Source organism: Callorhinchus milii, unplaced genomic scaffold (genome assembly GCF_018977255.1).
Source record: "Callorhinchus milii isolate IMCB2004 unplaced genomic scaffold, IMCB_Cmil_1.0 Scaffold7, whole genome shotgun sequence".
Classification (NCBI taxonomy): Eukaryota; Metazoa; Chordata; class Chondrichthyes; order Chimaeriformes; family Callorhinchidae; genus Callorhinchus; species Callorhinchus milii.
The window spans coordinates 25793569-25817216 of NW_024704748.1; the positions used below are offsets into that span (position 1 = coordinate 25793569).

The 23648-nt window shown below is 38.5% G+C and overlaps 1 protein-coding gene across 4 annotated transcripts; it reads left to right on the plus strand.

Moving 5' to 3' along the window:
- The first annotated feature begins 1502 nt into the window (after positions 1-1502).
- tial1 (TIA1 cytotoxic granule-associated RNA binding protein-like 1) lies at positions 1503-20616 on the plus strand. 4 transcript variants are annotated; one of them, XM_007905642.2, is made up of 12 exons: positions 1503-1667; positions 6249-6345; positions 9033-9182; positions 10798-10852; positions 12689-12776; positions 16315-16390; positions 18271-18379; positions 18599-18694; positions 18822-18906; positions 19374-19497; positions 19632-19774; positions 19944-20616. In XM_007905642.2, exons 1-12 carry the CDS (start codon positions 1639-1641, stop codon positions 20062-20064), a joined length of 1173 nt encoding a protein of 390 aa, XP_007903833.1. In that variant the 5' UTR covers positions 1503-1638; the 3' UTR covers positions 20065-20616. The 4 variants fall into 4 exon arrangements, with proteins under 4 accessions (XP_007903833.1, XP_007903834.1, XP_042192565.1 ...); XM_007905643.2 differs by having other exon boundaries at positions 9084-9182; XM_042336631.1 differs by lacking the exons at positions 1503-1667; positions 6249-6345 and adding an exon at positions 8968-8982 and having other exon boundaries at positions 9084-9182.
- The last annotated feature ends 3032 nt before the right edge of the window (positions 20617-23648 follow it).

Consider the following 23648-nt stretch of genomic DNA (forward strand, 5'->3'; position numbering starts at 1 on the left):
TTCTAGACGTCTCAAAGTGCTTCACAGAATATACTGTAAAGTGTCGTGACTGTGTATTTTGTGGGCAAAATGTGGCAACCAATTTGGCATAGCAGCGTCCCACAATCAGCTGTGGATTGAGTTGACCAAATTTATTATATTTTTTAATTCTTGAGGGATTATTATCAGGCCTGTGCGTGGAGGAAGGAAACTTGCCCAAGGTTTTGCCCTGATCTATCGGGAATTGAACCCAGGTCGTCTCACTTGCCAGGTGAGGGCTCTCACCACTGAGCTACAGGACTCCACGGGACGTCCTCCTGACGTGAAAGGTGCAGCGTAAATGTCATTTTGTATTTGCATGTTATATAAATGCATGTTGTTGTTGGTGGTGGTGTTGCTGTTGTTGTTGTTGTTGGTGGTGTTGCTGTTGTTGTTGTTGTTGGTGTTGTTGTTGGTGGTGGTGTTGCTGTTGTTGTTGTTGTTGGTGTTGTTGTTGTTGGTGGTGCTGTTGTTGATGTTGGTGGTGGTGTTGCTGTTGGTGGTGGTGGTGTTGCTGTTGGTGGTGGTGTTGTTGGTGTTATTGTTGCTGTTGTTGTTATTGTTGGTGTTATTGTTGCTGTTGTTGTTATTGTTGTTGTTGTTATTGTTGTGTGGTTGTGTTGGTGGTGTTGTTGTTGCTGTTGTTGTTGGTGTTATTGTTGCTGTTGTTGTCGGTGTTATTGTTGCTGTTGTTATTGTTGGTGTTATTGTTACTGCTGTTATTGTTGTTGGTGTTGTTGTTATTGTTGTTGTTGTTATTGTTGTTGGTGGTTGTGTTGCTGTTGTTGTTACTGTTGTTATTGGCGGTTGTGTTGGTGGTGTTGTTGCTGTTGTTGTTACTGTTGTTATTGGCGGTTGTGTCGGTGGTGTTGTTGCTGTTGTTGTTACTGTTGTTATTGGCGGTTGTGTCGGTGGTGTTGTTGCTGTTGTTATTGTTGTTGTTATTGTTGTTGGTGGTGTTGTTGCTGTTATTGTTACTGTTGTTATTGTTGTTGTTGTTGTTGTTATTGTTGTTGTTGGCGGTTGTGTCGGTGGTGTTGTTGCTGTTGTTGTTACTGTTGTTATTGGCGGTTGTGTCGGTGGTGTTGTTGCTGTTGTTATTGTTGTTGTTATTGTTGTTGGTGGTTGTGTTGTTGCTGTTGTTATTACTGTTGTTATTGTTGGTGGTGTTGTTGCTGTTGTTGTTACTGTTGTTATTGGCGGTTGTGTCGGTGGTGTTGTTGCTGTTGTTATTGTTGTTGGTGTTGTTGTTGTTGTTATTGTTGTTGTTGGTGGTGTTATTGTTGTTGTTGGTGGTGTTGTTGTTGGTGTGGGCGAGGGGGCGGGGCTCTGCGTGTCAGTCAACGCGTGGGGAGGGCGGGGCGGGGAGGTGAGCGCACTGCGCCTGCGCGCGAGGCACGGGGTGGGGGGGCGGACGCTGCGTGTCTGTCAGTCAGTGCGTGTGTGTGTGTGTGTGAGAGAGCGAGAGAGAGCTCAGGGCGCATGCGCGCGAGGCCGCCCGCCCGTGACTCACCGGCCTCCATCCGCCATCTTTTTGTGGCGACGGGGGGAAGAGGGGGCGAACAGGAGGCGGAGAGAAGCCAGAAAGTGAACCCCAAGTCAAGCGGCCGCGGCTCGGACATGGACGACGACTCATATCCCCGCACTCTGTGAGTTAGCGCTGTGTGTGTGTGTGTGGGGGGGGAGAGAGAGAGAGAGGTGGGGGCGGGAGGGGGGGAGAGAGAGAGTGTGTGTGAGAGAAAGAAAGAGAAGAAAAAAAGAACCGCCACTTCGACGTTTTAGAGAGCAGAAGAAAGCGTCCATTTTTGTTGGGTTTATTGTGTGTGTGTGTTGTGTGGTGTTGTGTGTTATTTTTTCTTGCCTCGGGGGGAGAGAGAGTGAGAGTGAGTGAGGGAGAGTGAGTGAGGGAGAGAGAGAGAGAGGGAGAGAGAGAGGGCCTCGCGCTCAGTAAGGCCTCGGCTTTGGCGGGCGGCCACCGATTGATTTCCAGAATTTTCCCCCTTTCTCTCTCCCCCTCTCCCCCCCCTCCCTCCCCCTCTCTCTCACCCCCTTCGTCGACGTCGTTTTTAACTCTTGCGTTTATTTTTTAAATTTATTTATTTATTTGTTCCGCCGCCTTTTAACTTTCTAATGCCTTTCCGATCCTTTATTCCCCCCCTCCCCCCCCCCGGGATCGGTTTTATATTTTTTTCTTTTTGGGGGGGGGCGGGTGTATATGTGTGTGTGCGGGAAGGAGGAGGGGGAGAGGGATGGTTCAAGGGAGACTGGACAGACGTGAGGGGATTTTTTTAAAAATCTTTTCCCCCCTCTCTCTCTCTCTCTCTCTCTCTTTCTGTTAAACAAATAAATCGCCATCTCTGGACACGCATCACCCCCCCCCCCCCACACACACACACACACACAGAGAGGGTTGGGGTCTTTTGGTGGTGGGGGGGGGGGGAGGGTGGAGGGAGGACAGAGCCAAGATTTCTGACAGAAATAATAATTGTTATGAAGGAGAACCCGCTTTTTTTTTTTTCCCTTTCGCGTTACCTTATCGACGTTGCTCTCGAAAAGCCTCCAGTTCTTTAATGGAGGCGGCGCTGCCACACACAGGAAAAAAGTATGGCAGCTTCAGGTTTTGTGAGGAGGATCATACGATCGTCGAGGCGGGCGGTTTTTTTTTAATTAAATCCGGTTTAAACCGTGGTGTCCCCCCCCCCCCCCTTTTTTTTGTCTGCTACGTGTGTGTGTGTGTGTCTTATTTTTTTTTCGGTGTCCTCGTATTTATTCCTGCAGTGAAACGGGAGTCGAGTTTTTAAATGCTTTGAGCAGTTTGGTTTTGTCAATGTGGTGTCATTTTTTTTATATACGTGTGTGTGTGTAGGATTCCCGAACTCCTGCCACGTTTTTGCTGTCGTACGTGGAAATTCTTTGTCTGGCTGTTATGTTTATGTAGAGTGCAATGATAAACAAGCAGTGGGGGTGGGGGGGGGGGGGGGGGTTGACGTGTTTCCTAAGTACCATTTCCAATGGGCTAAAGTTTTAGGCTCAGATTGAAATGTTAACGAATGTTTGAACAACTCTTAAAATCTTGTCTTTCCCCGGTAAAAGTGAGCGTAACTAACGGTGGGAGAAAATCAGACATGTGGATGGTCAGTGTCCACTCGTGATGGTGAAACATTATCTGTGATCTCCGATATTTATTTGAAAAGTAATCCTGTGGGAATAACTAGACTTGTGGTTTCATCCTGGGGGTCAGGTGCTTATAACTGACTGGATCATCACATGGTTTGTGAAGTCATTTGACACCCCCTTTTCCTTGGATGCTGTTATTGAATGGTAATCACAGGGTATCCATTATTCAGTGTAAGTATACCAGCACTTACTCTCCAGAGAGAATTCCAACATCTATACTTTGAAGCTGTTCTGGATTCTAAAGTGGGAAATTTTGTACTCAGTGTTGAGTGATACAAAACTTTGGCTCTTTTCTGCCCTAAGTTAGAATTCTGGAATAGCTTAGAGTACCTGAACCTACACAGCCAACTGTGTAAACTTTGGGAGATTCCATTAAGTTGGGTTCATCGCTGAAAATGCTGATATGTCCATCAGTAGCACAATAGAATTCAAAGCTTGATTTATTGGTGCCCTCTCATTTCGCTTACTGCATGAGAAATGTGTGCTATTGGGATTTTCATTTTAAAAATAAATCGTTTGGACTTGAGTAATTAAACGTTTATTCAAATTTTTAGCTTTTTACTGTATTTGGAGAAGTTCAAGCTTTTACTAGTTAGATATTCTTTTAACAAGTGTAATAGGATTGCATTTTTTGCTTTTGCCAGGGGATATTTTACAACATATTGGGCCTAGCTGTCATAATTTTAACCTAAAAAAGTCTATTTGTGAACAAGCTGGTGTCATAAACTTTCAGTGGTATGATGTCATTTGAACCATACCATAACAGTATTTAGTGCCGTATAGTAAAGAGGAAAAGTAAACCAAACCAGATGGGGTGTGTTACAGTGGCAACATTTGCAGCATATCCGGTCAACAGAATACATTTTAGTTATTTCAATACACGTAGTCTCTTCAGTTCGATTTAGAATGTTCCTGCCTGTTCTATCCTGGTATCTTAATTGGCTTTTATGTTTCATACTTTTCCCTTCCATGGTAGGTTCAACTAGTATGCCTCCTACATAGAATTCTGAGCATTATCCATACTGGGGTCTTGTCATTCTTAGTCTTTACCAATCACATTGGTTCCTGCTGAAAATTATAATAAAGAACACAGAATATTTTGTGATGATAACAAAAGTTGAAGCTGTGTAGTATTGCTATATGAAACCAACCATATCATAGGTAATTCCACTTATTTAGCTAGACTAATTTGACTATTTTGCTTATGTTAGCCTAATACAATAGTGAAACTTTTCCACATTGTGCTGCTCGCTATAGTGTGCTTTGACATAATTCCTTAACTGAGTGAGGGGGAAGGGTTTCTTCTCATTATGTTGTTAAAATAAAGCATTTCACGATTGATCTGCTAACTCATGTATTGTAACTAGGTATATTACAAAAGGACCTTTGCCTTGCTATGTGATTGCCTTAGCAGTAATGAACAGCCAATTGTAAAGTTGCCTTACAAGACTGAATAGACCAATTCATTAGTTATTTTAGTTTAAAAAAATATTTTCACATAATTCATTAAGTTAAATATCATCTTTTAACATTCTTCAACTGCAAATTGTTCAATGTTGCTTTAGAATTTAATGGAAACCTTCAGTGAATTCCCAAAGTATTCATTTTCTTTTCCTATTGTCAGTGGACACATACTTTTTTTAATTGAATTGATTTTAAAAAGTATAATCATAATACATAAAATTGCCAAGGGAAAACAGCACAAAGGATAAGTTGTCTATTCTAAACTCCCTTGGGTGCTCACTTGATAGGTACTACCTTGAGTGAAACTGGGCTATGCAGTTTGATTTTCCCTAAGTAGGGCAAGTAAGGGTGAGGAGGGTAGAATTGGTTCAACAACAAGAAAACAAATCGGCTCCTAATTGCTGAATAGTGATGTGTACCTTTTTTCTAAACCGGTCATGTGTGGCTGTCACATGAGGTACACGGTCAAGCTTGGGTGCAACCACAATTAAATAGCCTATCAGCACTGTCTAACCTTATGCATAAAGCACTTGGATGATGGTGGTGGGTTAAGTAGAATTATACCTCAGGGTGCTTCTGTCCTCTTAAAGGCAAAAAAAACCCATATTCTTTTCTAACAGGTTAAATGATATTTCAACATAATTTACATATATTCCTTTTAACAAGTCCAATAAGGATTCTGAGCTATTGCTGCCATGTGCAAGTGGTGTTTTAAGTAGACATAAGAACTGCTAGGGGAAAAAAGACCAAGGTCAATCTATTTGCCTTCCACTTTCCTGGTGGTCGCATACATACGTCCCGAACTATCCATGTACTATATCCCATAATGTTATTTCCTAAAAGAAAGCTATCTAATCCGTGTTTGACAAAATAAACCGAGGGATAAAGAAAGAAATGGGAGTAGGTGAAACTTTAGCTTGTTTAAGGTAGGGGATAAAATGAATTTGCCTCTTTTGCTGTATGCATTTGTGTGTCTGCTTAGGATTTTTAAATTTTTGTAAGGTTTATTTTTTTCTGGAGGGATGACGTTTGATAGCTTTTGACTTGTCATTCTTTTGTGGTTGTACTGTTTTTCAGCCAATTAGTTAGACTAATTAGAGGGCAGAATCATATTGAGGTATAATTCTACTTAACCCGCCACCATCATCCAAGTGCTTTACTCATAAGGTTAGACAGTGCTGATAGGCTATTTAATTGTGGTTGCACCCAAGCTTGACCGTGCACCTCATATGACAGCCACACATGACCGGTTTAGAAAAAGGTACACATCACTATTCAGCAATGAGAAGCCGATTTGTTTTCTTGTTGTTGAACCAATTCTAGCCTCCTTATCTATTCTAAAAGAGTGAATTTGTCATATTAAATTGGGCAGCAATTTGATAGTTCCTGTGAGAATTTTCTTCCTTGGCTTTTTTTTATTGCATCCAGTAACTGGGATGATGATGAAAATATTAATCTGACAAATGTCCGTACTGAATTAACTATAGAAAAGATGTGTAATCCATTTCAGGTGGAAAGATTTAAGTTAACATTTGTGTGGAAATTGCTTCTTGCAAATAATGACTTTCTGATTTGTAATTGTTTTTCAGCTACGTAGGTAATCTCTCTAGAGATGTGACAGAAGCCCTTATACTTCAACTTTTTAGTCAGATTGGTCCATGCAAAAGTTGTAAAATGATTACAGAGGTAAGAACCCAACTGTTAAACATATACTCTGAATCAGAATAAATGTAATGTACACTTTTGTGCTTAGGATGTTTTCCTCAATGAAATATTAAATGTCTCACAACGTCCAGTATTGAAGTAACACAATGTATCCTGAAATAGTTTTTCCATTTTGCATCTTAAGAAACATTTTTTGGGTAACTAGATAATTCTGAAACATTGAACATGAAAACAAAAGTCCAAATATACATATTGCTTTCAAAATGCCTTCCATACGAAGGTTCTTGCTAGTCTTCAGTGTTTTGAATTATGCACTGCAAAAAATGCCAGCTACAACCCCAGCAGAACAGCTGTGCATATTTACAGTGTGTTCTTCCCCAAGGAACAGAAGTTTGAACGTGCATTCTTTGTCCTGGGGATAATTAAAATTTATATAGTTGATTTCTGCAATGTCAGAACTATTGCACACCAGACTGTAGCAGATGGTTTCGATTAGGGAACGTTCTCAGTGTGACTAAGATATGATCACTGGGGATGAAAGACATTCTGGTTTGTATGATGGTGTGTATCCACCCTATTTTCTCCCCAGATCTCGTACTACCTGATGTGAGGGAATGCTCAAAGGCTTCTACCAATTCTGCTTTTTAAACCAATTGCTTGGGAGCTTCTGATGATGCCAAATAAACTACTTTTCTTGCCCTTCTATATGTAGTAAGCCACCATTCAGCCCCTGAAAAACTTTCCCAAAACAATTTAGTATCTTAACAAAATGGTATATTAAGCATATGCCACTGTAATGTATGGTGATGCAATGTACTGTCTCAAAACACCATTACACATTTTAATGCTCTTTTCCTGAAATGAGAAACCTAGTTTTACTCTTCTGTAAATTTATGGGTTTACTGCATTTGTGGCCATCTTACAATATACGCAGACACATTGTATATTTGATTTCCAAATTGCTACGATTGGATTATTTGTGGTTTCCTGAATGAAGTTAGTTTGATAAATGTAAATATCGCTAGACATTTTTGTCCAGTTTGAAATGTGATGCTGTAGGTCATAATGCGCAGGTACATTATAAGAAGTTCAGACTAATTTTTTTCAGATTCTGGGGTTTTGGGGCTCAATTTGTATAAATCTTTTAAGAGTTGAGTGTTTCCATCTCTTAATTACATGTGCGGTTGAATTGTGTTTTATTTTCCAGGAGCTTGTTTGATGTAATTGCAGCACTGATGCATAGCTATGTTTATTACGTTTTACATATGGTACTTTTGAGGAGTTGGCTCATCTGGAATGCTGGAAAGTGCCATGTAGGCAAGGCTACAGTGCTGGCTTCCTTGGCCTTCAGGCTGCAGGATGTGGTTGTGGATTTGGTTGTTTTCGAAAGAGAATGTGTGTGCGAGTCTGGTGTTAATTTTATAACGCTGAAAATCTCATGCACAACAACAATCCAAATTTTTAAAATTCTTTAAAGCAAATAGATCACTGTTTATGAAGCAGACACCGACCAACCTTTTCCTCAGCTGAGCACATTAACATAGTCCTTGGATAATTTTAAATGGTGTGTAAAATATTTCAGTTGAAACCAAACCATGCAAAAGCTATTCTCAAAGCTTAAGAAATATGTAGTTTATGTACTATTTTGTTGGTCCAGTTATAGTAAAGAGCATTGTCCCATGTGTAGTTCTGATTTTTCAGTCAAACTTCTGGTGGCTTTGCATGTTAGCTTGCAAATATTCTAAAGAAAAGGATTTTACGGCATTTTTTTTGGATTGCTAACCTAGCTTTGTAATCAGTGGACTTTCACAAAAATTGAGTGGAGAGACTAATCTGCGGCTGTTCTTTTATTTGGTGACTTTTTGCATTTCTCATTCATTAAAGTCTGGGAATGTTTTAATCAACCGAGCATCAAACTATTGTGGACCTATGTTACCTATTTTTGGTGGGTAATGTATCCAACTATGTTGAGGTTCAGTTTAATTTGAAAGATTCCAACGTGTAGCAAGAATAGTGACCTTTGTATGGATGTGACGCAACTTGGAAAGTGAAGAAGTTAGTCTTCAAAAGATTAATAGAACTTCAATTTTTTTCTTCTGATTTTCGTCAGAAACGTTCATGAATTTGAATTTGTGGGTTGGTTTGTGAGCTGACCATAGGCCTTTCGGTGAGATGAATCCTTTACTGTTCCACCTTTCTGTTAGTTTACTATTTTATCTAATATTTGCTTGTAAATTAGATTTTACTTTTTTTTTTAAAGAATTACTGTTCATGTAGCAGCTGTCTTACAAAGCTTCTTCCCAGGCAAAAATAAACCCCTTCACTCAAGATGTGCTTTCAGCTCCGTTTCTGATTACAGATTGCAGACGGCAAAGATCAGTGTCACAGTAAATTGCAGCAGGTCTCTGCAAAAGTTTTAATGTTTCGTATTCACTGCCGCCCCAAACATTGGTTTTGGGAGTCAACAAGTTAGCAATTTTTTACTGATGATTTTAGGGTTCAACTTGTAAACTGATGAATTTTATTTAAACCTGGGGGAAGCCCTGTATTACTAGTGTTAAAGAAATGTTCAGAAATCATAAATGTTCAGTAATTTCATTTTTAATTTTTTTTTGTGGACAGATTGCCTATAAAAGGTAAAGGCTATAATGTAGATTTGTAAGTATTTATTTTCTTTGTACTAAGTTTTCGTGAATTTTTCTTCTCAGCAAACCGCAGGCAGAAGGGTGAACTCTTCTGTTGGATTTTCTGTTTTGCAGCACTCAAGCAATGATCCTTATTGCTTTGTGGAGTTCTACGAGCATCGGGATGCAGCAGCTGCTTTGGCTGCAATGAATGGCCGTAAAATAATGGGTAAGGTAAGCTATCGTATCTAAAGGGTGAGTGAGGAAAGCAGTTGATAGACTTGTGTGCATTTCTACTTGAAACTACTTGTGCCAGACTTCTATTGGGACAAAGAGGTTGACGGGTTCTGCAAGTTTTTCCTATTCTGATTTTGAATATCAAATGTTACTACATAATTTCTATTGTATATTCCATAATTCTATGGAACAATAATAATCATTGCCCTACCTGTTAGGGATTTGGCTTGAAGGGTGAATGGGAGCTGAATAGGAAGATTTCCATTTACTATTCTGTCCCTCCAAGTCCTGTTGATGAGCTAGGTTGCTGGCTCTGTCATCAACAGTGCTTTGGAGTGCTGACTGATTTAGGAACCAGACGACTAAGAATACCACAGAGGCTCCTGTTAGCCCTGTAATCCAAAATGCTTAACTTGTAGAATAGTTGTAGCTGGAGATGCTTGCCAGACAAAGATCTGGGAATCCACAAATCTCATGAAGTAGCTACACAGCTGGATTACGCAATAAAAAAGGCTAATGGAGACTTGGCGTTTATTTTCAGAAGGATCGAATATAAAATTGAGGAGGTGATGTTGAATTTATACAACCCCTTGATAAGGCACATTTAATAATAATAATAATAATCCTTGCATTTGATATAGCGCTTTTCACGTCGGGAGGACGTCCCAAAGCGCTTCACAGAATATACTGTAAAGTGAGTTGACTGTATATTTGTGGGCGAACGCGGCAGCCAATTGCGCACAGCAATGTCCCACAAACAGTCATAGATTGAAAATGACCAATTTAATTATTGTTTTTGGTTTTTGGAGGGATTATTATTAGGCGTGTGGAGTAAGGAAACTTGCCCAAGGTTTCGCCCTCTGCCTGGAAGTATTTGTGTACTTTGTGTACTTTGGAGTATTGTGTACTTTGGAGTATTGTGTCCAATTCTGGTCTCCACGCTACAAGTAGAATATTATCAGCGATGGAAAGAGTACAGGTTACAAGGATGATACCAGGCCTGGCAGATTATTAGACTGGGTAGTTTAGACCTTTATTTGCTAATGCTGCCAAGGATCAACAAATTTTAAACTAAAAATTGGGAATCTGAAGATCTGTACAGTTACTTTTATTGCAGAATTGTAAGTCACAATATTGAAGCATGAACTCTGCAGAATTTATTTTTTCTCTTAGTAGGTGTAAATCTCTTTGATTTCAGCAATGTTAAATTTGTACCATCTACATAACCTTCAAACTGCCCACTGAAAGCTTTGTTCACAGAGCCTTTATACAGCCAGGACAAACTTACACTTAGGAATGCCTAATTATGCATTATTTGCCTCAATATCTGACCGCAAGAGCCACAATTAGCTCAAGCTTGCAGTAACTGAAAAAGGACCTAACTTTCACTAAAAGAGCTAAAATTATTTATTCTGTGGGAGGCAAATGTAATCCTTAATGTAAAGCCTATTAAACATTTTTTTGTGAATAAGTTAACATATATAAACCTTCTTTTGTAGTTGTCTTCCATCTTTTATTCCATCAGCAATTCCTTTTGGTTGTATTTGTTTCTTAGGGTGAGAATAAAATCTGCTATTTTAATGAAGTTCTTCACTTTTAAATTGCTTTTTAGGAAGTCAAAGTAAACTGGGCAACAACACCAAGTAGTCAGAAGAAAGATACAACTAGTAAGTACTTTTTTAAAAAATATATATTTTCTCTGTTGTGGAAGCAATTTAGCAAATTGAATCAGCAAATGTATTACATCTGCCAATGCAGTGGTGCTGTGACATGTGATTTTCCAATAGAAAGAGGATTTTTATGGTGTCTATTTTGAAATTACTAATTGGTACAAATGGCAAAGTNAAAAAAATTATAATTAGTACAAACTAGTTCATGAAATGTTAAGTACTCTCACCCATTTCCACAATGTTTCAGACACTGTACATTTTGTATGCATTATTTGAAAAATGTAGTATGTATAGAAAACTTGACAACTGCATTAAACATTACAATGAATGATACACATAACAGCCTATGTTGATTACATTATTTATGCAAATATGCTAGTAACGTAGCAGTCAAATTTGGATTGACATACTTCCTGTTTTATTGCTCTTTTTGTCTTGAGTTGTAACTTGCCCTTGTGGAAAATTTTACAGTCAGTTATCAAACTAAACTGCTGCATGTGGTTAATTGAAGATGTGTGATAGAAATAACACACAAATGTTTGGTTCTGGGATCCAACCAGCAAGAAATAGAAGTAGGTTGTTGCTTTTTTAAAACTTTCTAGTTTAAAGCAGAAAGTGAGCAAACAGGCCGCATAGGTATCCCTGTGGTCCTTTGTTTGAGAGGATGACCATTTTGTCTGTCCTCTTATTTGTTTATTGAAATTTTCCTGGTAAAACAATTGAAGTCGTATGGAAATGTGTTAGTAATTGTTTTAACCTATAAATTTTCTGTTATGTCTGGAAAATAACATTACTCGGGTTGAAATTTAAATAGTTTCTCGGATTTCACCAATTATATACATGTAAACATCTTGGTTTTCTGGTGATTTTCAATTAAAACCCTTTAATGACCAAGGGCATGTAGAAGTTCCAAATTATTTTTAAAGTCACTCCAGTGTAGGCCAGTTGCTAGAAAATATAACAAATTAGACACGTTAGTGTCTAGTTAGTTCAATACATTATGAGCTTGATATAAGGTATTGTAATGTATTCTGGTCCATATTTTCCTTAACCATTCCACACTCTTCAGAGCACCCTACTACATTTGGAATTTTCCATTTACTATACCTCTAAATGACATGGGTGCAATTTAACTTGGGACAGATTTGAGAGATCCTTTCATCCCATTTTTCCAGCTTGATTTGAATACTTGATATCAAAAATGGGAGGTATATTGTTTGGAGTTGTTAATGTGAACTAATTGAATAATTTTAGTTTTGAGGACTGATTTTGTTAAGTTCTTAAACTTGGATCTTGAATAGTACTCTAAATGGGCTAAGTTGACTTGCAAATCTAAAATGCTCAGGACTGAGGATATTTCAGATATGTGCAATTTTTAAATAAATCTGGAATTCATTGTGTAAGTGCAGTTATTGGGTCACAGAAAGACGGTTCTCAGTGTTTTGAGTTGGGCGAACACACTGTGATTGGGTTGGTTGCTGAGTGGACTTCAGAGGTCGCTGCACAGTGTACTCTTCCCTCACGTTTGTCCAAAGTAAGAAGCTGCAGTGATAGAGGGGCCACCAGCAACTTGGTCAGGTATGTCTCTGTACTTGTTTAGTAGTTGCTGTAACTAGACACTAGTTGCTAAATTCTTCATTTTGAGGGAGAATATATTAGCTGTAGAGAAAAATCCATATTGAAAGTGTTCGTTTTTAAGTACTTTTTGAATATATTTTGATAGCCATCTCTTGTGGTCCGATGAGCAACTTCATGAAAATGTAGTGTTGTTCACTATTTACTTTTTTTACTTAAATTCATGTATTCATTGTTTTTATATTACCTTTTTCATAGATCATTTCCATGTGTTTGTGGGTGACTTAAGTCCTGAAATAACAACAGAAGATCTAAAATCTGCATTTGCTCCCTTTGGTAGAATTTCGTAAGTATTTTCCAGTTCTTTCCAACTCTTCAAATATTGTGTGCACTTCTCAGTTATCAGGGCCTTGTTGCAAAGTGGTTGGGCATTGAAATTACATGTTCATTCTCACTTGTAAGTGAAGAAGACCTTTCTGCTTAAAAGGAACAAAAAGCAGTTTGAAGACTGGGTAATTTTTCTGCTCAAAAGCAAGTTTTTCAAATAAAGTTATCTAGCCAGGAAATTATGAGTTGTGAATTATTGTGGAATTTGTCAAATTAAACTTAACAATGCCACAATTTTGCAACTTTTTTTAACAGTATTACAATATATATTCAATGAGTAGTATATGACCTTGCTTATAATTAGCCAGTAAGTTGAGTTAAAGCATGAGGTAACATTTTGCATCTAGTTTCGTTATATATGAATTTCGCACCGTTTGAATGAATCTGGTAAAATGAGTTCACTGCATATATTAACCTAAATACATTAGGATTTATTCAAGACTAGAAGCAACATTTACTTTTGTAAATTCCATTGACTTTAGTAAAAAGCCTAATAATCAAAATGTGTATTGCAAAGAAATGTGTAGGTAGTTTGGAAGCACCACATTAGGATCTTCCAGGTCATGTTTGCGAGTACCGTGATACTTGTACCAAAATATGCAGCACCCATAATTGTACACATACAGTTTATCGGTCTGGCACTGCTATTATAAGATTAATTTTGGGGATGGCTTATGCCTACCGCCTCCTTTGAAATGTGGGACCTTCAAAAAGATAATAGTACTGGAACATTTTGATATTTCTGAACTGACACTGAAGCTGCTTCAAGATGGTGGTAAATATATAGTAAAGGGCAGAATTTCTGTGAACTGTTTCTGTAAACTGTATTGCAAATATTCTACATAATGATTCCTTGGTGTCCTGCGTTCTCATCTCAAGTATGAGACACTCTGAATATGTTTCTGCAAATAACCATGTATCTATTCATCATGTGCAGAGTCACTTGTTTAGGTATCTTGAATTTTATTTAACAGTTTCATTCATTAGAAATAGTAATGACCATCAGAGGACAGTATCTGTATCTTTGTATGTGGTCAGCTGTTCCATTCTTACATCAGTTGTGACATAAATAGACAATTGGCTGCCACTCAGACGGTTAAACTTGCTCTCAGTAAGTACTACAGCACTTAGTGCAGTACAACTGGGGCATAAAACTGAAAGAGGGAACTGAGTACAGTCCTAGCCTGTCAGACAAGTATTTCTCCCCCCCCCTCTTTGTATGCTTTTATGTTATTAAAAGTCTTAATAAATCCTTGTAATTATTAACTAGTTATTTTTTAAAATGACAATGAACTGTCTTGAATTGCCTGTATCATATTTCAGAAGATTTTACAGCTTATCTGTCCTCTCATTTAACTACTTGTACCCTATCCATTGAGCAGGGCAAAGTTTGATTTGGCCATTGCCTTGGAATGTCATGCTTTCCTGAATCTTGATGCCAGAATGTTCTATTGGAACTAGTGTTTTGGAACTGGGCATTTGAGTGTAAATGGGAGAGAGGGAAGAGAGACAGGAATTGAAATGCAGAGTGAATTGCACAAACAATGGTATGGGACCATGTTTGTTATCAGTGTTGTATCTGATATAGTTTCACTCCAGGACTGTTTGCATTTCCTCCCAAATTGCCTGGTTCATTTGGATCTCAATTGTGCAATGCCCCTCCATATGCCAGACTCTGCATTTTGAACACATTTTCAGGAAGTGTATATTTATTAAAATGGCTTTAATGGCACATTTTCACTTCTATGAAGATTGAGATAAACTTGTCTCTTGATAGCATTTTCTTGCTTTCTCTTCTTTGATGGCAGATCTGCCAAGGGCACAGATAAAGGAAATGCTGGAGGGCAGGGGACTACTTTACCTATGACTTTGCTTTATGTTCAGTTTGCAAGAAGACGTAACTTGCAAATTGCAAAAGGCTAGTGTTTTGTTTCAGGTTAATACAACATTCCGATATCAACTATGTCAAAAAATGCACAGGCATGTATAAATCTGAAGAGGGTTTCACACTGGTCTGAATGAATATAGGGGGATATCTTATTAGCTGCAGCACCAATGATGCAATAAGCTAGTTTCTGCAGTTATTTAACCACAACTCGCTTAGGTCTGTTTGTAGTACTCATTTGCTACCAGTTGGTGTTGCTCGCACACTGGCAAAATAACTTTCACATTCAGAATAGTTTATACTTTGTACTCTACAAACTTTGGTGCTAGATCCCTGTGGAAAATAAATGGTTTCTTATTCTACTGCATCATCTTTTTCCATTGATAAATGTGGCATGTGACCTCACTTTTTACTGTGGCTTGATATATTTGACACTGATTCTTGGTATTAGTTCTTTAAAATGATTAATGCAAGATACAGCATGTACAAAGCTACCGAATGTATTCATTTAAATCTGAATGAAAGCGCTGTGTAAGCCAAGGAGAGGCTGAGCATGTTTATTGTTGACTACCTATTAGAGTAACATTGGTGCCGGATGTTTTTTTTTTACTGTTCACCTATCTTTATTACCTAAAACAAGTAAGTGAAATGAATAAGCTTGTGTAATTTTCAACAGAAGGCCACTTGTACACTGCTTTTACACAGGCTGCAGAAATATTGGAGAAATGTACAGCTTTTCGTAGTTTCAAGTCACAATTAAAAGTAATAGCATTCTGGTTATTTTACAGAATTGCTCTTAAGAATGGACAGGATCCCCATGGCTAACTGCAAGGAACTGTGCACACTGGAAGTTCATTAACTCAGTTGTAGATTTTTCTCATTTCTATTTATTCTCTTTTTATAAACTTATAGATTTGATTGTTAACCTTTTTAATGTGCTCTCTGTAGTGCGAATTTCATATTCCCAATCATATTTGACGTGCTTAAAAATCCTATGTAATTATGTTGTTCGTACTGGTGTGCTTAGTATTGTTTAGTTTCATATTCATTTTCTAAATTTCTGAAAGTCTCAATTTTTCAAAATTTACAGCTGCCCACAGTCCAAAAAGAGGGTAGAGAATTGACCATACCGAGAAAAATAAAGAATTCAGTTAACAGGCGATGTATGCCTTTTTAATTCTTATTTTTTCCTCTTTTATGAATTTTTATATTTCAAGTATTTGTGTGGCTAGGTAGAACACAGCATTAGCAGATCTATATAGAGATGCATGGTTAAGGACAATTGGATCCAGTTGTATTTTGTGGTATGGAATATTTCTCATCAGTGTTAGCAAAGGGTTAGTGTTTAAGTCTGTTCAGAACAGTTCATGGTTTCCAGTTCAATATAAGTGAAAGAGTTCAGGTTCCTGCAGTTTGCATGTTTATTATTTAACTATTGTACTGAAGATGAGCTTTAGTAGAGGTTAAAGTGAATAGTTACAATGGGATATTTAAAAATCCATGTTTTTTTTTTGAAGTTGACTTGTGCTGACGATACAGTGTGTGTGGTTCCTTTTAATTTGTTCAGGGCTGTTTGGGGACTTTATTTTCATTCTGTTGTGTATTCACACAGGGATGCTCGTGTTGTAAAGGACTTGTCAACAGGGAAGTCTAAAGGCTATGGATTTGTGTCATTCTACAATAAACTGGTAAGTTTTTTTTTCTGAATTCAGTTGCTAAACAATAATAATTCCTGCCTTTGGTATAGTGCCTGATCACATTGGAATTATGTCTCAGGATTTACTGTGAAATGGAGTGACGGGATCTCGGTTTATCATCTCATCCAGAGAAAGGCACTTCCAACAGTGCAACACACACCAGTACTGCATTTGAGTACCATCTTAGACTATGTGAGATGAAGTCCTGACATGGGTCTTAAACCCACAACCTTCTGTCTCAAAAGAGACGAGAGTGCTACCACTGACCCAAGTTGATGCTTATTTTAATATGAATAACGTTTCATATTGGTCACCCGGTTCCGTGACCCTATCACCCCATCCTCGCCCAACTACACTGGCTTCTCATCACACAGGATACAGTTCAAGATCCTGGTCTTCACTTTCCAAGCCTTCCATTGCCTTGCTCTCCCCAACCTCTGCGACCTCCTAACCCCCTACCAACCTGCCCACTCCCTCTTCTCAGCGGGCTCCCGCCTGCTTCACGTGCCTCACCCACTCCATCATTGGCATGTGGATTTTTGGCCAAAGAACCACCTGACAATGATGGAGCCCTCCATTCCACATGCTGTCCGCCTCGCCTCCTCCCTTGCGTTATGCATAATATCATGTTCTGTGAATTACTGGAAAATGAATGTGCCTTCAATAGAAAATGCAGTCACTACACTATGAATCTTGTGAAGTCTTTTTAAGGTTGTTTTGCTCATAGGTGTTGGCCAGAGCCAGAAATTATTCCAGTCTGTGCTTTGAATTGTTCTGGTAGGAGCTAGGCAGTTAGGTTCCGATCTTAAACAAAAAGAATGAATCAACTGGAATAGACTTATTGTATTTTATGGCTTTTCCATGTTGCCAAATCTTGTTGTGCTAAAGGATACACATTTACGCCTACTGCAGAGTACAGTTAGACCAATTCATTTCAAATGACTTTATTTTTAAAGACAAGACAACTCACAGTAGTTCACAGCATCATCTTCCACTGGCTGATTAATTACAACTTCAGTATTTGAAGATATTTGACTGTTGAATTGTTAACTGCAACTAATAAGTCCTTGTTTCATAGGATTACATTTTAAACTAAACAGAAAATGCATGTATTAAATAATGAAATTAGTTTAGAACGCAGTTTGTTTGTGTGGGAAGGCTCTGTCATTTCAAATCCTGATTTTAATGTTATTAAATAGAAATGGGGAGGTATTTTTTGGGAGGGTCAGCTCAGGTTGGGTGCGGCAGTCAAAAATGACATGATACCTTGATCATCTTAAAGCAGTGAGTGAATTATTAGATGCTAATCACCAGCATAATTTATCCATTTAGTTGCTGATGTGGTATAAACTTCTCCTTGTTAGGTATTCAGCCTTTTTCCTGATGCTTAGCTTTTCCACCCAAGGCTAAGGAGGATATGGCCATTTACTGTTTGAGTCTCAGCCAATGTTGTTCTTATTACCTGCCTTTTGAGTCTTTTAGCAGTGTTAGACTTAGTGAGACTAAGAGTTGAATAGCAACCGTGCGTTGTTCAGATTCGTGCCCCTCCCTTGTGGGAAACAAATAGTCTCATGGGCTTAATGAGACCTTCCAGCTTATGACGCCAGAATTAGTACAATGTTGAAAACAGTTTACAAAGCAATTATGCATCTGGTTGTCTATTTATCTCATTTATACTACCTAGATATTGTGGAAATTATTTTTTTAAAAATTCTGTTTTCTCAGCCTTGAGTTTGCTTCCTCATCAGGGCCCAATGCATATAATTGGGCCGGCATTTTGCTTCCTGTTTGTGAACGACTTTGATCTTTAGTTGAACAAGAGTCATCGGAGGGCAGAATATGGTTTAATTATTTACTCTTATTGTCCACAGGATGCTGAAAATGCAATTGTGCACATGGGTGGACAGTGGCTGGGAGGACGTCAGATTCGTACAAACTGGGCAACACGCAAGCCACCAGCCCCAAAGACAACGCCAGAGAGTGAGTTCCCCAGGGGGAAATCCATCAACTATTTTAAAGCTGCACAATGCTACAGTAATTATGCTGTAATTATGCCACCTCCCCCCAATCTCCCCTCTCTTCCACCCCCGCACGCTCAGGTCCAAATCCCTAACTGTCCAGCGCCTTGGGATGTCCTCCCAATTTGGAAAATCCTCCCAACGTTTAAGATCTAATGTCATTTTTTTTCCTTCCTTAAAGGTAATTCCAAACATCTGAGATTTGAAGAAGTAGTGAATCAGTCTAGTTCCACAAATTGTACAGTTTACTGTGGAGGCATAGCATCAGGTCTGACAGGTAAGCAGAATGCTTAGTGTTTTTCAGTTCAATTTCTTTTAGAAAATAATTCAACAATTGTATTGCCGACCTTTTGTGAACACTATTGACCTTTCTCAACTTTCAAACCTATTTACTATTTGCACAGAACAACTTATGCGTCAGACTTTCTCACCGTTTGGTCAAATCCTGGAAATCCGAGTTTTCCCAGAAAAGGGGTACTCCTTTGTCAGGTAGGTTTTATTTATAATGGTGTTTTTCTCTCTCCCCCCCCACCCCCACAAAAGTACGGTCACTACACTTTACAGTATATTCTGTGAAGCGCTTTGAGATGTCTCAAAGACGTAATAAGGCGCTATATCGAATGCAAGGATTATTATTATTTTATTTTGCCCAGCGATGTAGCAGCTAATTGATTGCGTTTGCAACAATTTAAGGTTAAACTCTGAAACTAGACACTTAGTATGCTAAGTGGTACAAGTCTACCTGTATATCGATTAGACAAAGTGCAGCTGCAGTAGTATTCCCTTGCTCAGCAGTTGCTCGATGGTGTCCCTGCATTATGTTAGGTGTTTAATGTTTTATTGGATTATGAGATCATACCTCCAGAAGGAAGGGAGAAGCAAATTGGACAGAAAAGATTTGTGCTCCAGTGTTGTTTATTAAGATTACATTAACACATTTCTTTGCAATTTTGTAGATTTGCAACACACGACAGTGCTGCTCATGCCATTGTATCAGTCAACGGAACTACTATTGAAGGACATGTTGTTAAATGTTATTGGGGCAAAGAAACTGCAGATTCAGCCAACAAATACCAGCCGGTAATCTGATACAACAACTTATATAGCGTCCTCCATGCAGGGCAGTGTCTCAGAGCGCTTTGGTGTTTAGTTCTAACAAGTTGTTTTGTGTGCGACTTAAATCTGTAGTAATTGTGGCTTTCTCTTCAATTCAGATGGAATTTGCTCAGCCCTGGGGCCAGTGGGGTCAATGGTATGGGAACGCACAGCAGTACGGTCAGTACGTGGCCAATGGCTGGCAGGTGCCCTCATATGGAATGTATGGACAAGCATGGAATCAGCAAGGTTTTGGAGTAGAGTGAGTAATTTACCGGACAAAGTCGATTTACCAATAACGCTTCTCAGTTTGCAATATAACTACTTCTGTGTACTTGTTTAATTTTCTTTTCTATATCTGTAATGTGCAATAATCATTGAGACCAATTTTAAATTCATTATTGCGATGTTTCTTTTTTTCCCCCTTGCAGTCAACCCCCGTCTGCAGCTGCCTGGGTAGGTGGATTTGGTGCTCAGCCAGCTCAAGGACAGGGTACAACCGTGATACCTAACCAAGCTGGCTTTGGGATGGCAGGTTACCAGACGCAATGAGCAGGGACTCATTAATCTTTACCTACAAAATGAAAGAACCTAGATTTTTCTAATGACCGACATCAAAACGTTCACTGACACCATGGACAAAATATAGACTATTTATTTTAAAGCTGAATATTTTAAAAATTCTATCGCAGCTGAGCTCATGGTGGAGGATGCTAAATGTTTCCAAGTTCTGCTTTTTTTTTCTTTTTCCTTTCAGGGACGTGGGGGGCGGGGGGAGGGAGGGAAGTGTATGTATGAACAGTTTGTTTTTCATTGTTTTTAGAGTGAAGACGAAATCGAGGATATTGACTTTATTTTGAAATGAAGTGCTATTGTGTATGAATTTGAAAATAAAAACTGCAGTGTTAGTGGGAAAATGTCAACCAGACTTTGACAATCTTTTTATTTAGTAGAGCATTCCACAGTATCGATTTCATAGATACTCTGTTGTAAAGGGACTTCTAAAACCTTGTACGCCACTGTAAGAGTACTTCAGGAGGTTTCTGTAAAATGTATAATAAAAGCAGGCTTCGTGTTCAATAAACATAACCTAATTGAATTTCACATCACTATGGACCAACTGGCTTCTCATTATCGTGGATGGGCATCCTGATGTGCCAATATTGACTTAACGTTGAGATGCAACAACCTATTGCATCTCGGCTTGAATTAAAATTGTAGTAAATGTTCACCGTCCCGTTTTTAAGCTTCACAGAGCGCATTGAACAAGAAGCCTGGTAAAGGCAGATTACGTCTTTTTTGTTTATTAAAAAAAGGATTGTGTTGTGCTTAATCGGGAAACTTCCAAAGGGAACACGGGCTATATTTGGATTGCTGGAATCCCTTGCATTGTATTTTGGACTTTGAGGTGTGCTCTGCATTTATACACATACATACACACACACTTGGGATACACACACACCCCTGACAAGGGATTGGGATAAAGATTACAAGTGTAAATATCTACGGATAACATTTAATACACCAATATGATTTTTTTAAAGCATGCTCTAGTGTAGAGTTAGCACATTATTACTTTGTGTCAATTAGGAGTTGTTGATGATCAATAAAAACAACTGTTCAACTGTACAATACTGAAGTAGCAGATTGCCCAGAATGTGCAATGTATGCCTGTGTTTCATAAAAGTATGTTAATCTTTCCTACTGCAGTTGTGTAGTATATAAAATTATACAAAGTAAATTTCAAATGGAAGCCTTAAATTTTATTTCTTATCTGCTTTGGGCATAGTTTCGTTAACAAATAGATTTAATTAGGTATTCTGTTTTTCTACCTTTACTGTGCTTCGTTTCTGTCATATAATTCTTCTGAACCATATAAAATTACTTCCAAGATTGGAAAAAGTTGCATTACTTCAGAGCATTTACTATAAATATGTCACGTTTTGAAGACTGGACTGAAAATAAAAATGTAAAATAAACCAATCATGTCGGAACCAACTGATCTTTTTAACAGTGCTATGTGCCATTTGTTAATGAAGGGTGCAGTTGAAAAATCTGCACTATTATGTGAAATTTTCTTTTCCAAAAAAAAATTGAGTGGTTTGCATGTTAAGTGCGATTCACATTTTTAAAAGTTTTTAAACTCCCATCTCGTTTGAGCATTGGGGTGTAGAATGGGTGAATTATGAAGACATACAAAAAGCAAATTAACATTGGTTGTGTCTGGATTATTTCTTTGTTCTGTATCTTAAAAAATAAAAAGTGAATTTAAATACAATCTTTTATATAGTTTGCATCTGTTAGATTTTACTTTGTCCGCTGAAATAAGTGGTTATGAATCAAGTTGGTGTGTCGTGGACATGTAAAGCTTTCATTTCTCGTTCCTTGAACTTCTAAATTGTCTTGTGTTCAGTGTGGCATCTATTTGGCCCTTTGTCTGCCTAGACAATACCAGCAGACTGTTGATACGAGTCCGGGGTGGAGGGCAGAAGCATTTCAGAGCTGCTCAATCTTGTATTTACTTAGTGTCCACGTATTGTTCTAGTCATAGTTAATCGGTAAGAGTTCCAATAATATCCAGCTGCAATAATGCTACTTATATAGTTTTAAGTACTCTTTGGAGACCGTCTTTATACAGGCTGAACGAACAATTGGTGCAATTGTAAAGGTGGTGGGGTGGGTGTTGCATGTTCCCTCGTAGCCGTTCGAAAAGTAGAGGCTTTGAAGAAAGTCGTGTGTTATTTTCTTGGGATGGTGGAAGCCACAAAGAGGGAAGTGGGATATCTCAATCAATTTGGATGCCTAGGGTTCCCGTATTTTTCGAAACTTCTGCTAGACACCTTTGACAAGGTGTTCCACAGTGATAAATCTCTTGACTAAAATTGGGATGAGATGATTTAGATTTGCCAATTTTGAATTCACTCTCTGCTGCGTGATAGAAAAGCGGGTTGGTCAAGAGATCTTTGTGAGTATGTGTAAAATTAATAACTGATGTTTTTGTGGGAGGGTATGAATTACCTCCTTCCATCCCAAGAGGGGAAATGTTTGATCTCTGGCCTTTACAAATGTCACTGAGAAGGTACAGTGACTGAACTAACTGAGTCCCAATTAATTAATGGAACAACTCTACAAATATGAGGAACTGTAATAGATGTGTTTTGTTTATCAATTTCTGAGCGTTGCAATATTTGAGTGGCATTTATACAACAGTGAACGTATGAGACTGCGCCAGAAATCCTTCCAAGTGCTCCAGCAGACCATTCCGAATAAGGAAGTGAAGTGGACACGCTTTGAGGTCAAGAGGAGGAATCTGAGTGCACGGGGGGGTGGGGGGGGAGTCAGCTTTGGTTTCACTGCCATTGATCTGTTTACAGAACAAACATAAGCTGCACTTTTCTATTAAATTAATGTTGACTTGTGGAATTGTGCCTGATTTTGGTAGTCTCTTTTCCCTTCCTCGGGATTGAAATGTAATTTTAGGCTCTACAGAGCAGCTGTTTCATCTGAAGAAGGGAAAGGAAAAGCACATTGGAGTACAATGCATAAAGGACTAATCACTTTACCATTGAATCCATGTCATCCTGGTTCAAGTGGTAGGACTGAGAGAGAAGGTTGTGAGTTCAAGGGTCCTTTTGGGCTTGTTGGCACTCCAGGACAAAGCTGGGAAAGTTGCCTTTCCGAGGTCCTGTCCATGGTTGAGGTGTAAAGCCAAGATGGAGCCCGTCTCTTCAGATAGATGTTAAAAGTTTATTCAAAAAAATACGCAAGTTTCTCCCAATGTCCTGGTCAATAAGCTCCCAGATCAAACTCTGTATTCACTTCTGTTTGCAGGACATTGCTGTGCATGAATTGGCTGCAGTGTTCACTTTCAAATACAGTCATTATAAGCTCTGAAGTGCTTTGATGCGGTGCTATAACAAATGCAAGGATTATTGTTTTACATGAAGGCGCTATATAAATGCATGCCATTGGTTGTATTGAAAGCAATTATCCTCGGTTTCCTTCATTACGATTAAAATATTCATGGACAAATGATTGACGCTTAATATGCAAATACTCCATTTTAGACTTGAGTATATTTTAGTTGTACAGTAATAATGGCACTTTGGTACTGTCGCTGCACACCTGACTACTGT